At 34.3% G+C, this 15,109-nt stretch overlaps 1 protein-coding gene across 2 annotated transcripts in view; it reads left to right on the top strand.

The window, feature by feature from the left end:
• Nucleotides 1-15,103, top strand: part of LOC108733985 (RNA-binding protein fusilli) — a 90,998-nt gene extending 75,895 nt beyond the window's left edge. Inside the window, exons 7-11 of one of the 2 annotated variants that reach the window (XM_018465355.2) lie at nucleotides 3,379-3,594; nucleotides 6,786-7,019; nucleotides 7,633-7,849; nucleotides 13,362-13,597; nucleotides 14,400-15,103. In XM_018465355.2, the coding sequence (XP_018320857.1) occupies nucleotides 3,379-3,594; nucleotides 6,786-7,019; nucleotides 7,633-7,849; nucleotides 13,362-13,597; nucleotides 14,400-14,543 (1,047 nt within the window). In that variant the 3' untranslated portion in view covers nucleotides 14,544-15,103. Of the gene's footprint in view, nucleotides 1-3,378; nucleotides 3,595-6,785; nucleotides 7,020-7,632; nucleotides 10,328-13,361; nucleotides 13,598-14,399 lie in introns of those variants that run through there. The other variant, XM_018465354.2, reaches the window with a different exon arrangement.
• The last annotated feature ends 6 nt before the right edge of the window (nucleotides 15,104-15,109 follow it).

Here is a 15,109-nt window from a genome sequence, read left to right as displayed (position 1 = left end):
TGCTTAACATGTTTACATAATAAGTTGTCCCCAAAATAGAAAAGTTGACGGTTATGTTATAACATAACTACATCGTCTTTCAGATGTATATTGTACAATCAAGTATTTATTCTAATTCAAATTGAAATTTCTAATCTTTTTAGGCGGATAGACAAGACACATTTTTTTAATATCAAAAAAAGTATATGATACCTACATAAAAGTTATTATCAGTGAAGGAAACCACGCAGTGATATTTCAGCTTAAAAAAGGTTAATCTGTAATCAAACAAGTTTGGAAATTAGTGTTTAAATAATAATAATTTATTTGCAATAATAATGCGTACTAGATGTATTGCATAACTGTATCAATGTAACAATGTTTACATAGATAACATAGTGTATATATACTAAATTAATGTAAAAACGAATAATTGGAAAACGAAAATTCAGCAAATTTGTAATTCAGCTCTTAAATTATGAAGAGCGGTAATAACAATTGAAAAAGTTTAACTTATTTTACATATTTTCGGGAACGATTTCAGATTTCAAAAATAAAATTGATTTCCAAGTTAAATATGTAAAATATTTTATTGGCAACAATCATCACTTCACTACAATAGCTAACAGTAGCTTCTTCAGGTGGAAGAAATACTGACAATAAGTGGTTAATAAAATATTTTGTAACTTATTTGACTTTTAAAATTGGGTTGCAGGGGTTCAGTGCTTCAGATGTTATTGGCCTGATTTTAAATACTTATATAAACCTAAGAAGGCATTAATTTTGATTTTAAAACTATGTACATGAAATGGAAAAGATACCGAATGTTATTTAAACGACACAAGAAAAATACGATTATGAATCGCATATTTTTTAGAAAACTCAACACCTTTCACTGTAATAAAATCATTTAAACGTGATGATCAATGTCATTTATAAGTATTTTTACTGTTTAATTTTCTTAAGTGTTATCTAAATAGGTAATTTACTATTTTTTTTAAATATTAAGGTATATTGCTGTAGCGAATTTACCTATCAAGAAAAAGTTATCTTNGGTTATGGAGATGGCATTAATAGACTGGAACACCGCTATGAGAAATGTATCAGCCTTGGAGGAGATTATGTTGAGAAATAAAAAAAAAAAATTTTTAAAAACCTTGTTTTTCTTGGTCAGGCCGGAAACTTATCAATCCACCCTCGTAATATAAAGTTAATATTCATTTTATTTCTTTCGCGAAAAAGGTTAATATGGGTAAATATCTGCTAACGATTTGAAATATGATATTAAACTTTACTACATCAGCACCTAAACTTCAAATTTTGATAAATCATGTTCTTTTCGTCAAATTCGTGCTAGTGCGTTTACAAAATAATTGGTGTATTTTTGGTCATTATTTAGACTTCTTGAAAAGTTTCCGGAAATTTTTCTGTTACCATAGAAACTTATCAGAATTCAGAAGACTATTACGTATAAGTATAAAGGGAGTTTTGTGTATACAAGAGGTAAAATGGAATAATAAATTGTTGTTATCTCTTATAAAATCCGTAAAAATTGCAAAAATAGGATGTGTAAAAATTTGATTTGTCTATTCATATGATATATATATAAAATCAGGCAAAAATAAGTGGCTGGATTTGAAAGTCATTCCCAATGTATTGTATAGAATTTGAGCGTATATTTTTTCGATTACTTCAAAATTGAATTGAATTATAATCTTTTAGTTAGTTTGCCCTATTTGTTTTTCTTTTTTTCGGAAAATTTTTGCCTTTCAGGCCACCGTGGCTGACGACTAAAAAAGACTTTCTAAGAGCGTATTTGGTATTATAAGAAGAAAATTATTTACGTATGACCTTCTGTTGCTGACCATATCGGGGTTGATTTCATAGTTCTTTATAGGAAATTATCCAACTGTAAATTAAAGAAATGCGCTAGTTTTATAGCAGCTTCTTCAGTAGATTTTTTTACTAATACGAGGGTGGATTGATAAGTTTCCGGCCTGACCAAGAAAAACAAGGTTTTTAAAAATTTTTTTTTTTTATTTCTCAACATAATCTCCAAGGCTGATACATTTCTCATAGCGGTGTTCCAGTCTATTAATGCCATCTCTATAGACTGATTCGTCAAGCTCCTCAAAATAACCATTTACAGCTTCGATTACTTCTTCATTGTCCGCAAATCTCTTACCGCCAAGCCATTTTTTGAGATTAGGGAACAGAAAATAGTCACTCGGGGCTAGGTCTGGAGAGTAAGGAGGGTGCGGCATCAATTCAAACTTTAGATCGTTGATTTTAGCCGTCGCAACGATTGACGTGTGCGCTGGTGCGTTATCGTGATGAAACAAGATTTTTTTGTTCGCCAGATGAGGTCGTTTAATTTTCACCTCGTGGCTCAAACGTTGCAATAAGTCTGCGTAGTATTGACCAGTGATAGTATTACCCTTTGCAAGGTAATCAATGTATATAATACCTCTTGCATCCCAAAAAACAGTAGCCATAACCTTGTTCGCCGAAAAAATTGTTTTTGCCTTCTTTGGAGTTGGTTCCCCTGGTCCAATCCACTGTTTAGACTGTTCTTTGGTTTCAGGAGTGTAGTGGTGGACCCACGTTTCGTCAACGGTTACGAATCGACGCAAAAATTCGCTTGGATTACGCTTATACAATGACAAATTTGCGGTAGAAATGTTTTTTCGAATCAATTTTTGGTCGACTGTTAGCAAACGCGGCACCCATCTTGCACAGAGCTTTTCCATATGCAAATGTTGGTGCAAAATATGTTGCACACGTTCATATGACATCTTACAGGTCTCAGCTATCTCACGCACTTTCAATCTGCGGTCTCCCAGCACTATTTGATGAATTTTTTCGATCATATCTGGAGTTGTGACCTCAACGGGGCGTCCTGAGCGAGGCCCATCAGAGGTGCTCACACGACCCTTTTTAAACTCGGAAACCCACTGCTTAACGGTTGAATATGACGGGGAGGATGTCCCCAGTGTTGAGTCCATCTCTTTTTTAATTTCCTTCGGCGTTAACCCCTTCAAATAAAAGTATTTGATGACAGCACGATTTTCCTGCTTTTCCATTTTTACGAAAACCACAGAGGCGTCTTGTTCAGCGTGCTGTCAAACCTACACTAGCAAGGAGATCGGGCTGAAACTATAGCTACAAGCTATCCAAGGATGGTACTATAGAATGTCACCTCAAGGTAGGCCTCTTGGCGTCATCTCTTGGTTAGGCCGGAAACTTATCAATCCACCCTCGTATAGTCAATAGTATAACATTTACAGCTTCATGTCTATCTCTAGAAAGTTCATCCAGTTTTCTATTAATTATAATTGTGTATGATCTGTTAAACAGAAAGTCTTCTATTTTTGTATTTTAATATCTAATTTTTTTCAGCTGGAATTTTTCGCTAAAGGTCCACAGTCGTGTTCTGTTTTGGATGGAAAAGAGGGTGTGCTGTTTGTAAAAAAATACGACGGTCGCTCTACGGGCGATGCTTTCGTCTTATTTTCCCAGGAATCCGACGCACCCAAAGCTCTCTCCAAACATAGGGAGTGCATCGGCTCTAGATACATCGAGTTGTTCCGATCGACGACCGCTGAAGTACAACAGGTATCTAAACGCTTATTACTTTCCCTTCTCTTCCCTTGACGCTCTCTTTTCTAACAACACTTCAATAAGTAAAATGTTGCGAGTAGATACGTAGGTATGTCTACAGGCTTCGATGGATTGATTTGCTGAAATTCACACGAAATTAAGCTTTACGAACAGTCACGTCGAATTTGTCAGGATTTTATGATGGTTTAATAAAACATTTAGTCAATTTTATTGGAATTTAAAAGTCACAACTTTTTCAATTAAATATTTTTAAATGTACTGGACTGAACTACAAAGCAGTGTACAATGTAATTATATTTATATTTCGTAGTATAACTTGGTGTCTTGTAGAAATTTTAATATCTTTTTATAAAATTGTGGGTAGCCCAGGAACCGATATTGGAAAACTATGTTTTCCAGTTTAAGCACTCAGTCCTGGGCGAGTATATGGAAAAACTATTTCAATACGTCCTCTCAGGTTAAGAAACTCAGTTAGCATTTCTGAAAGGTAAATACCTACAAAAGCTGTTTCAATATGTCTTAGAAGGTAACGTATTGCAGTATGATTTTTAAGTTAATACGCATTTGAAGATATATTAGGAAAGTAGGAACCCTCATCCTATATGTCAAGCTCGAGTGACCCAACGAGAGCCATCGTCCGTGTTCTTTTCCTACCGCAACTAAGATCCTAAGCAATGAAACAAAAGAATTTTCGCTTAAAGTTTGTTTAGGTTAGGCCAGATCTTTAGCAAAAGAATGCTTTTTTTGTTGACAGGAGTATGGACCTATTGGATAGTTGGTGAGCAATGTTGCTTAGTAGTTGATTGATTTGTGCAGTGTTCTGCAAGACTTTCAGTGCACCCTATGTTTTCGGTATTTATTAATTCTTCTATTACTCCCTACATTGCGTAGGTTTCGTTGAGCACATTTTTGGTGATTTCTAATAATTTTGTCTTTCTTCTATTATTATTGCACTTCCAATTTCTTCCTGGGCTTTGGAATTATTAATGAAGATCTTTTTTAATTGTTTGTAATAAACACAACGTTCGTGCAATTCGACTTTAGCCTTTGATGTTATAACAAAGTCGTTTTTGGATACATATTGGGTTAGCTCTCAGAAAGAGTTTTAATATAGACCATACACTATTCCATGGTGAATTGGGAGTCCAAAGCTCGGTGTCTATTGGTACAGTTTATGGGATTAACAGCTAGTGAACTATTTCGAGATTTACTATTTCCTTTCGGTGGATCTCTTTATCCGAGACAAATAACGGTTTCAATCGAATTCTGCTCTTTTTGGTTGGAATGTTCACGGTTTCCAGGTAACGAATGGACGAAGCAGCTACCTGGTTCATTTAGCATTCCACAATTACCTACAAGTGTAGTGGATTGAATGATTGGCGTGCCTGTTGTTTTGATAGCTTACTTTTAAAACGAATTAACATGATTTTGAGATTAAATTTCGTGGACAAGCTTTCGTACGTGGAGTATTTTTCAAAATTGTTTTGTTTCGGACTTTCGGAGTCTCTTAAGTTTTCAGAAGGCCAGTTTCTTTCAATCATTAGTATTTTTGGTATCTCTCTGCAGAAGCAAGTTTATGTTCATAATCCTAAGAAAAGCTTCAGTTTTTGAAGTGAAGTTTGTGTGAAGATTGTGGTTCCTTATGATCGCGTTTTAGTATTTCAAAATTCCAAGAACCCGAATGTTTACCAGTAGATTGATTACTTACAATTAATAATCTGTTTAAACCGAGATTCAGTTGGAGGAGTTACAGAACAAAGGTTTCTCACCGCTCTTACGGTTAAAACGAAGCATAGAAGTTGACCAGAAAGGAAATCACTTAATTTATAATCGGAAACATTGCCTCTTATAATTATTATTTATTTGTAACTATAATATTACAATTTCCTGGATATATTGCAAAAAAGAGTTGAAGAAATGATTTTAAAATTCAATTCAATAATGGTCACAACAAAGAAAATAAGAAATAAATGTATGTAACATACATAATTAAAATGTGAAATACGTATCAGACATGTTTTTTTATTAATAACATTTTGTCGGTATCAGTTCAAACAACCAAGTAACGAGTTGTTGGCGCCACGGCGTTCGCGTATGTGCCCAATTCATTCATAAAATTTTGAGTGTTTCGAAAGAGTTTTGCGGAACATGTCGTTATTACATTGTCAGACACATTTCTCGAGAACTTGTCGGAAGTTTTTCGCGGTGCTTGTAAAGTGGCGTGCTAACTTCTGTTCTCAACTCATACTAATGTTGAGTGTTAGTTAAGTGGCGGAATATGTACAAAGTGTCTGCTATTTGAAGTTCAAATTAACACGAATATCGTCGGGCGTCACACGGTATTATCCGACCCAAATCAGACGGAGGTCGTTAGCCTGTACGTACATCCTTTGCAAAACGAGTACGAACAGGTGGATGGGCTCATTATTTACATACCGACTTGTATACGTACAAAGATACATGTGTATGCAGGCATATGAAAGATGTTCTTCAAGTTTGGTTACCTAATTTGCTGACTGTAAAGCCAAGGCTTTTATGGTCTTGACACGTGATTGGCGCAAGAAATACTTAATGAAACTGCCGTTTCAGCACAAAATCTGTGCGATGTGCAAGGCGATTATTAGAATGTCTAATTAAAGTACTTTTTGTTGCTAATATATTTTGTTATTTCCTGTAACATTTTGTGCATTGTGTAATTTATGAATGGAAAACGAAATAAAAATTTATTTATGTATCTTTAACAATTGCAATATTGAAAAACAATTTACAAATAGTACAAATAATAATTAAATGGTTAATCTCTGAAAAATATCCATTTAAATTGCGATCATGTAGGTTCTTATTATTGTATAATGGTCGGACTTCTTTCAAATTTGAACGCGGAAAATAATTTGCTTAATTTGTTTTCCCACCCAATGTATTACGTATTACGAGGGTGTAATGTTGAAAAATAACATAAATAATAAATACATTTTAAAATTGATCATTAAATCTTTGCTGTTATTCACTTGATTGTTAATGAAATGTCTAATTAAAGTTCTCCTAATGACATTCATTGTCTTTGACAGGCAACATGAATAATAAATGAACTAAAAAATTACTCGATTCACTTCTACTTCATGTAAATTGTAACAATAACTTTCCTAAGGGACACATTTATAAATAAAAATTTTGTGTTGTTACAGGTATTGAATCGGTCCCAACAGGAACCGATAGTGGTAGAACTTCCCGCTTCCCTTGTCAATCAATTACCACCGATACATTTACCCCAACATTTGATTACCTCTGGAACGAAAAAAGACTGCATTAGACTAAGAGGACTTCCTTACGAGGCTCAAGTCGAACAGATATTGGAATTTTTGGGTGATCATGCCAAAAATATCATGTTTCAAGGGGTCCATATGGTGTTCAATGCTCATGTACGTATTGAAATATTTTCTACATTTCGTAAAAGTTGCAATCATCTTTATTTTTCCGTCCTGTACACATTTATAATTCACTAACTTTTCCACAGAAATTAATATTGTTTCTTCATAAAACCTTTTAACTCCCAATTCACCCCTACAAACTTTTAATTTTATTTAATGTAGCCATCTTAGATTTCAAATACAAATGTAACAACAACATTTTATCCTTAAGGGTTGATTTTGAAAAATTGCCAAAACATGTGTTCGCTTAATTTCAACAATGAGTATTAAGAGCAACTTTCGAGTAAATCCAAGTAAATTCAACCACAAATAAAACATGTCCCAAACAAAATTTGCAACCTCCTTTTATCTTCCCCCTTTTCGAGGTTGAATTTTTTAAAATGCCGAGAAATCCCCAAAGTAAAATGATTCTTGATATCTTCTGGTCTTCCGTTTTTGCACTTTTTTAGAAAAATCGTTTTGCCTGTATGTTAAGTGTAACTTTAAAAAACTTCGTAGAAGAAGGGCCTTGATTCTCTGGTCTTCCCTAAATACGTACCTTTACTATAACCTGTAGAGGATTTTAATGAAGGTGTTTAAAAAACTTCAAAAATTTCTAATTCAGGGTCAACCAAGCGGCGAGGCATTTATTCAAATGGACTCGGAACAATCTGCTTACAACGCTGCTCAACAAAAACACCATCGATACATGATATTCGGAAAGAAACAGCGATACATTGAAGTGTTCCAGTGTTCCGGCGAAGACATGAATCTCGTGTTAGCGGGTGGCATCTCGGCCCCTGTGTCTCCAGCAAAAGCAGCCCCCGCCCTTCTCAGCCCTGGTATGTTACCTACCGCCCTGCCGCCCCTGCCACCATTACCACCTACTAATGTCCCCCCGCCACCGACACCTCAAACGTCGGTAGCTCAGGTAACTCAGAATGTTATGACCGCTCCCCATTTATCTTGGGAAAATCAAACTTTTTTAGCGCAACAACAGGCACAAATGATTGCCCATCAAAACCTGTTGGTGCGTCAAAGCCAGGCTCACGCGCAGGCTCAGGCGCAAGCCCAGGCTCAGAACGAAATGATACTTATGAATCAGTTGTACAACAACGGACTCGCGGTTTTTAATCAAAATATTTCGGCGGTAACGCAAGCTCCTGCGACAAGTGGTGCTATTTATCAAAATCAAGTTCTCAAATCGCCCGTTCCGATAATGCACCAAATCCTGCCTCAGCAGCAATTATTCCTTGCTCCTAGAGTGACGCCTTTGGGCATTCCACGACCTACCGTTGCATATCCTCATCTCATATCCACTCCTTCGCCTGGAGTCGTTCCTGTACTACCCCAAACCCCCACAACCGTTAAAAGAAAGAACTCGATTCTTGATCAGACGGTAACGGCTAAGAGACCGAGGTTTCAACCACCCACAGTGGTTCCCGTTTCTTACAATTACTATTATCCCAACGCATAAGTACGAAACATATTAATATGTATAATAACGCACACGAATAAGAAACAAAAATTATTTGAATTTCTAAGGCAGCAAAAAAACCTTAAATATATATGTTATATATATATTACAATTTTTTTAATTTTTTTATTTAGTTGTATGCTTTGCAAGGCAGCAGTTTTGTTTAGATTCTTGTTGTACCTGTTTATAATTAGCAGGCGATAATCCTCGTTCTTAATGAAATAATAGTTGTAGTTATTAACAAAAGTGTGTACAGAATCCACACGTTCAGATAAGTACTTTATATAGAATAAAATTGCGTGAGAAATTTCTACTCGCTTGTTATTTACTATGAATAGTATATACTACCCTAGTATACATTTTACTCACTAATTTAATGAAAAAATAAAAATAAAAAGCCAGGTACATCTATTTAAAATATAACGTGATTTTAAACATTCCATACTTACACTATATTTAGAAATTGAAGCTACATTTAGCTTTATGTACTTACAATAAATAATTATTAGTAATAAATTAAGTGCCTTAATCATAAGACTTTGATACAGAAGTAATTGTTGATATTATATTTTTCTATAAGTATACAATATATAAAATTATATAATAATTGCACAGATTTACTAAATATTTTTGACAATTACGCGATTGTTGAATTATTCCTGTTAAATTATGGGATAATGTTGCAAAGGAATTACCATGACATGATACTGTGGTCGACATTCTGAGATACCCGAACATTTTGATAGTGATAATACTAAGTTGGTGGTGGATCCCTACCCGTTGACACTAGTTCTTATACATTCCAAACACATTTACATAACACATTCCAAATGCATATATTTTTTGACATACTTGCCTTAAGGGTACAGTGTATTTTTGCCCTTTAAATACTTAAAAAGGATATACATATATATATATTGTACTTACTATAGATGTTTATAATGGACGTTGTTTTCGGAAGGCGTTTCACAGCCACTAAAACGGTTTTTTAATTTTATTTGTGTATTTGAGCTTTATTTGTAACAAGTGTTTGCAACTAATAACATAGTGGACTGGGTCTGACATTGTTGTGAAAGTATGGACTAGAGCACTGATATTACACCCCATTCAAAGACGAACTTTGCAATTTTTTTTGTTTTTATTTGTTTGCTTATAGACCTTACGGTGAACGTTGTCTTTGAATGGTAAAGTATCATTGACAATAATAAATCACGGAGTGGGTAAATATTATTTCATGCGTGAACAAGAAGTTTTAGATGACATTTGTACTACGATAGATTGTAATTTAATTTGTTACTCATATTGATTGGTGGATTCTTTTGTCTTTAGTTTTAGCATAAAAAGCTGACGTTTTTTTGGGAAAGGCAAGGTTGTGGTTGATACTTGAGAGGACGTGAAGTGTATTATCCGTTATTTTGATAACGTTTCGGTTGGTTTTGTTTTCGTTTTTTTTTCAACTTCACGTTTTCTTCCTGCGTTGTCAGGTAACCGAGCCTTATTATTAAGTACAAACTTTGAAACATGCGAGTGGTGAGGATTTGCTGTTGTATAAGAGCATGTTTCAAGTTTTCATATTTTGGTAGTAAGTTTATAAGCCTGTTGCATACCTTCTTTTGGCTTTCGCTAGATTTTGATGTCTTGGTGTTTCTAACTTTTGCTTTGATCGAATCCTATTTTTTTTTCTAACATCTGGTTTTCATATTTCGTTATTCACTTAGCAGAAGCAACGTATTTTTTCCATCGTCTTTCGTCTATTTCCTCTTCCTTTTCTTTTGCCCTTTGACGTTGGCACTTTCCGGTATGTATTTTTCGCACTCGCAAAAGAACAATTTCAAAAGGCAGAAGACAGGAAAACAATTGTTTCGAGAATCCCTAAATTCTTCCCGAGTTATTTCCGTTATTACTTTAATTATTGCTTCTTATTAATTACTTTTTTCCAATTCACTATTATATGATCTGCACGTTTAGGGACAGGTTTGCTTTTGTATATATTTGTTGTTAGTAACAAACTTTTTGATTAGGTATTCAAAAGAGGTAAGTAAAATTGTAATTAAATTTAGATAATCAGACCTGTAAGTTGTAAAAAAAAAACAAGAAGCGCTTAGGTTTCTGTGACTAACCGATCTTCTTTATTTCTTGTAACAGTATTTTTTTAACAAACCATCATTTCTTTGAACCTAATCTAGATGATCTTATTACTTACTCTTCTCTATACGGAATATAATTAAAAGAAAATCAAAACTGCGTTTCTTCCGCTAAGTTTTGTTCATAGTACCACATTATCTAACTGCGGCATTACTGAGTTGCTTAAATCTGTTTAATTTTATAAATTGTAAAAATCGAGTCCGCCCGTTATGTCACTAATTTCATTCATGGTATTGTGCATGGGGAGTTTAAAAAAATACACACACTTTGGCATCGCATTCTAGCGAAAGTTCAATAATCTCAAATATTCACTTTGATATTCTATTTGTTTCTGAAACTGTACGCAGCTCTTTACTTCATGATATATTTCTAATAAAATTTACACTTAATTAATAAATGTTTTTGTCACAATAATGCTTTTGGGTTTAATGTTAGATTTCCTTTGCTAATCTATGCTTCCCCGTATTACACCAAATTATTTTCATTGCCAGTTTAAGTAAAACTTTTTTTATTTTATTCATGAAGTTATTGTCCAGGCAATAGAAGGTGACCTTTCTTTAAGGAATGACTTTGGGATACTCCTAGAGGATACACCCAAAATGGTGTCATAATTTTAGTTACTCAATGATCCCTGCATAAAAGTGTACTTAAGTTTTTGAAAAAAATTAATTTGCAATTCTTTTTATTTAAAACTTTTTCTCTCAAATTAATGCTTTAGGTGTTTTAGTGCGTTTTCGAAATACTGTACACAACTTTGACGTTCTATACCTCCTAAACTTTTAATTTCAAAGAAATATTTTTTACATAAAAATTATTGTATTAAAAAACTTTTTGCACATTTGTATACTTCGTTCATAACATTTACGATGATATGTTGAAGATACACTCTTAAAGCATCCCTTAAAGAAAAAATGTACCTGATCTAATACAGATGTTTTTAATCAAGTTAATTGTCAAATTAAAAGTTCATTTTCATCTGAAGTTTTAAATCGAAGTCAATAGTTGAAAACGTCAATAAAAATTTGTTATATACGTGGGAAGCACAGAAAGTTAATGGGCTAGATTTGTTGGTTGCCCGGGATACGGAGTCGTATACATATGGTGTTGTCTGCTGCCGCCAATAGGTGGATCGGTAACACACTCTGCTACACTGTGGTGAGTCTATTTATTACTTTTACCGTCCTTGAAAATAACACATGTTTCTTGTTACAATAGATAGTAGACATTATAATAAAGATCACGAGCATGGAGTCTAGAAGAAGGAGAAACATCTTTATACACTTTTAGAAAATGCAAAACGTTAGTACGTAGAACCTTTTTCTGTCACATGGTGCGGAGATGTTTAGAATCAATTATTCGTGAAAAATCGAAAGTTAAGAGACTTGAATTTGTATCTTACTACGTAGCTACATCAAATGTTAGTGGTATTTAGGTTAAAGATAAACATTCAAATGTAATGTACAAAAATACGTATTTTCCGCGACTTTGGCCGCATTTCTGGTGAAATAAAAATGAAACATACCCTATATTCGAAAATACCACAAATGGCGTGGTGAGCGCCATCTGTAGTACGATGCTACATTTGAGGATTACGTATGCTCCAACAAGGTCCATTTAAAAATATGGATATCAACTTGCTGAAACTAATCCCGGCGTAGCTCACCTCAACGTGACAGGCACGTTACCATAATCGAACAAAATAATTGTGGTATTTTCGAAAACGCGCTGTTAAGACAGCAGGTAAAGGTTGGTCTGTGTTCTTCGGAGCTCCCTGCGACGCGCTGATGAGATCCAAAAAGATCGAAATCGCGATCCGTGTCTGGCAGTTTCGACAGAATACAGACCACTTCGAATTATTTTGTTCGATTATGGTAACGTGCCTATCACGTTGAGGTGAGCTACGCTGGGATTAGTTTCAGCAAGTAGATATCCATATTTTTAAATGGACCTTGTTGGAGCATACGTAATCCTCAAATGTAGCATCGTACTACAGATGGCGCTCACCGCGCCATTTGTGGTATTTTCTAAAACGCGCTGTTAAGACAGCAGGTAAAGGTTGGTCTGTGTTCTTCGGAGCTCCCTGCGACGCGCTGATGAGATCCAAAGAGATCGAAATCGCGATCCGTGTCTGGCAGTTTCGACAGAATACAGACCACTTCGAATTATTTTGTTCAATACCCTATATTACTAAGAAATACTGTAGCATTCCATTAGTCCAAGAATTTTTAAAACCGATTGTCCTTAATGTTTTAAATATTGTGACCAAAAGTTCACCTGAATGATGCATCTCCTTCTTCTACACTCTATGATCACGAGCAGGCTTTTGATATTTTTTATATGTGGCCGCCATTACGGTGTGCCATTTTCGGTTGAGGATTCATATATCACTATAGTTTCAAACACATCATAGCATGACTAGTTCCGTCTTTATAAAAGGGTCTGTAACGTGTATTGCTTTGGACAAAAAGTTATTTTATTTGTACACATGTAGTTGTCACCTAAAAATGTAAATTTGCTACAGGTCAATGTCATACGAGAATCGAAAAAGATACTGGATGAATGTTATAGAAACCTTTTAATACCCTTTCGAAAGGTTCTATTAACTTTTAATAATATTTTTGCTTATTGACTGTTTCAATAAAAAGGGAATTGCTTAATTAATACGATTGTAAGAAAACCTATTAGCTCTTTGTATACAAATTCTTAAGAAGTTAGTATTTTTACTGTCATAGGTGGTGGAAACATAATCCCTACAGTGTTTCCCCCTGGGACCACCTTTCCTGGATTTGCGCAATTACAGCTAACACCGTCAGGTCCTACAATAGCGCCAAGGCAGATCTATCCGCCACCACCACCGTCTATACTGTATTGGTCTTATCCTAGTCCTCCAGTATCTCCAACGAATTATTTTGGACCTACAATGCCACCACCTGGAGCGTTACCACCTCAACAACATCAGCAAGCAGTGGTATGGTTATTTTGTAAAGTAATCCCGAATTATTTAAAATAGAACAATAACTTTGGGATTGTATTTGTAATAATAATAATAATAATTGTAATACGGATTTGAAATCCCAAACACTGTGAAAGTAGTAACTGCTCCTTTATTTTGGAGTAAAATTTGTTTACGTAGACCGATAGACAAATAAAAATACCGACCGATAGACAAAAGGGCATAAAGACGAATGAAAACATTTCCAATTTGTTCTTAATTTGTTTTAAAATGTCATTGTTTTCTATAATATAATATACCGTATGCGAAAGAGTGGACCTTGGTATAGGAAATTTCAAAGTCTATATGCCAATTGCCGCTTCGTAGATGCTTCGGTGTATGCGCCCAAACACTGAATACTACAGTGAAAGTAGTAACTGTTCGTCTGTTTTGAAGTAAAATTTGTTTACATAGACCGATAGACAAATAGAAATACCGACCGATAGACAGAAGGACATAAAGACGAACGAAAACATTACCAATTTGTTCTTAATTTGTTTTAAAATGTCATTGTCTTCTATAATATTATATACCGTATGCGAAAGAGTGGACCTTGGTATAGTAAATTTCAAAGTGCCGCTTCGTAGAAATACGTACTCGTACAACTTCGAAGAGCTGGTAGGTGTATGCGCGTCGTCTTCTATGCTATTGACGAGAGCAGCATGTTACAACTGAATATAAGATCCGCACTTTCGCACACTGTATATGTAGATTTGGATAACAATCTGTTTTTTTCCGAAACTTTGTAATAAGTACAGTTTCTTTTGACAATTTATAGTTCCTACCGGATTGTGTCCCCTTAGCACCATTTGGTGCCCCAGTTGCAGCACCTGATGTAAGGTTGACATCTGATCCAAGATCGGAAGATAAAGCTAATACCAACGGCTTTGGTCTCGGCCAGTTTGTCGAACTCACCGGGTGAATCCAAGCTTAGCTGAGTTAACAATTAGGTAACGGATTTTATCGAAATCCTTTGCAAGATTCTTTTTCATTCTAATTAATGATGTTGTCAAAATAAGCACCGCTACTTACAGTAGACCTATTTCATAGAAAAAATCCAAATACATTTTATTATTGTTAAGGAGAAAATATAAAATAATATATAACTTATCTATTAAAAACGTATAGTTCCAATTATTATTATTTATGTAATATTTAATATATTGCGAAAAGATATTCTATTCGGAGGATATGTATTATAGAAAAATATATGCATGTATATTTTAAACAAATTATATCGTACCGATATATAAAAATTAAATACTTTAGTAAATAATGCTACCTATTATATCTACACATATACTTATCAAAGAAAGTGCTCTGTTGGCGGAATTTTCGTTAAAATTTTAACCATATGACAAAAGTACTCATAATATGTACGGACTTTTTGTAAACCTTGTGAATTGACTGAAATTCGGAAATTTTAATAACAATAAAACTCTTTGTAGATCGTATTCGACATATAACAAAGCATTTTCTACTACATAA

The sequence above is a fragment of the Agrilus planipennis genome, unplaced genomic scaffold, assembly GCF_000699045.2.
Source record: "Agrilus planipennis isolate EAB-ADULT unplaced genomic scaffold, Apla_2.0 scaffold36, whole genome shotgun sequence".
NCBI lineage: Eukaryota > Metazoa > Arthropoda > Insecta > Coleoptera > Buprestidae > Agrilus > Agrilus planipennis.
This window is presented reverse-complemented; position numbering and strand designations above follow the sequence as displayed.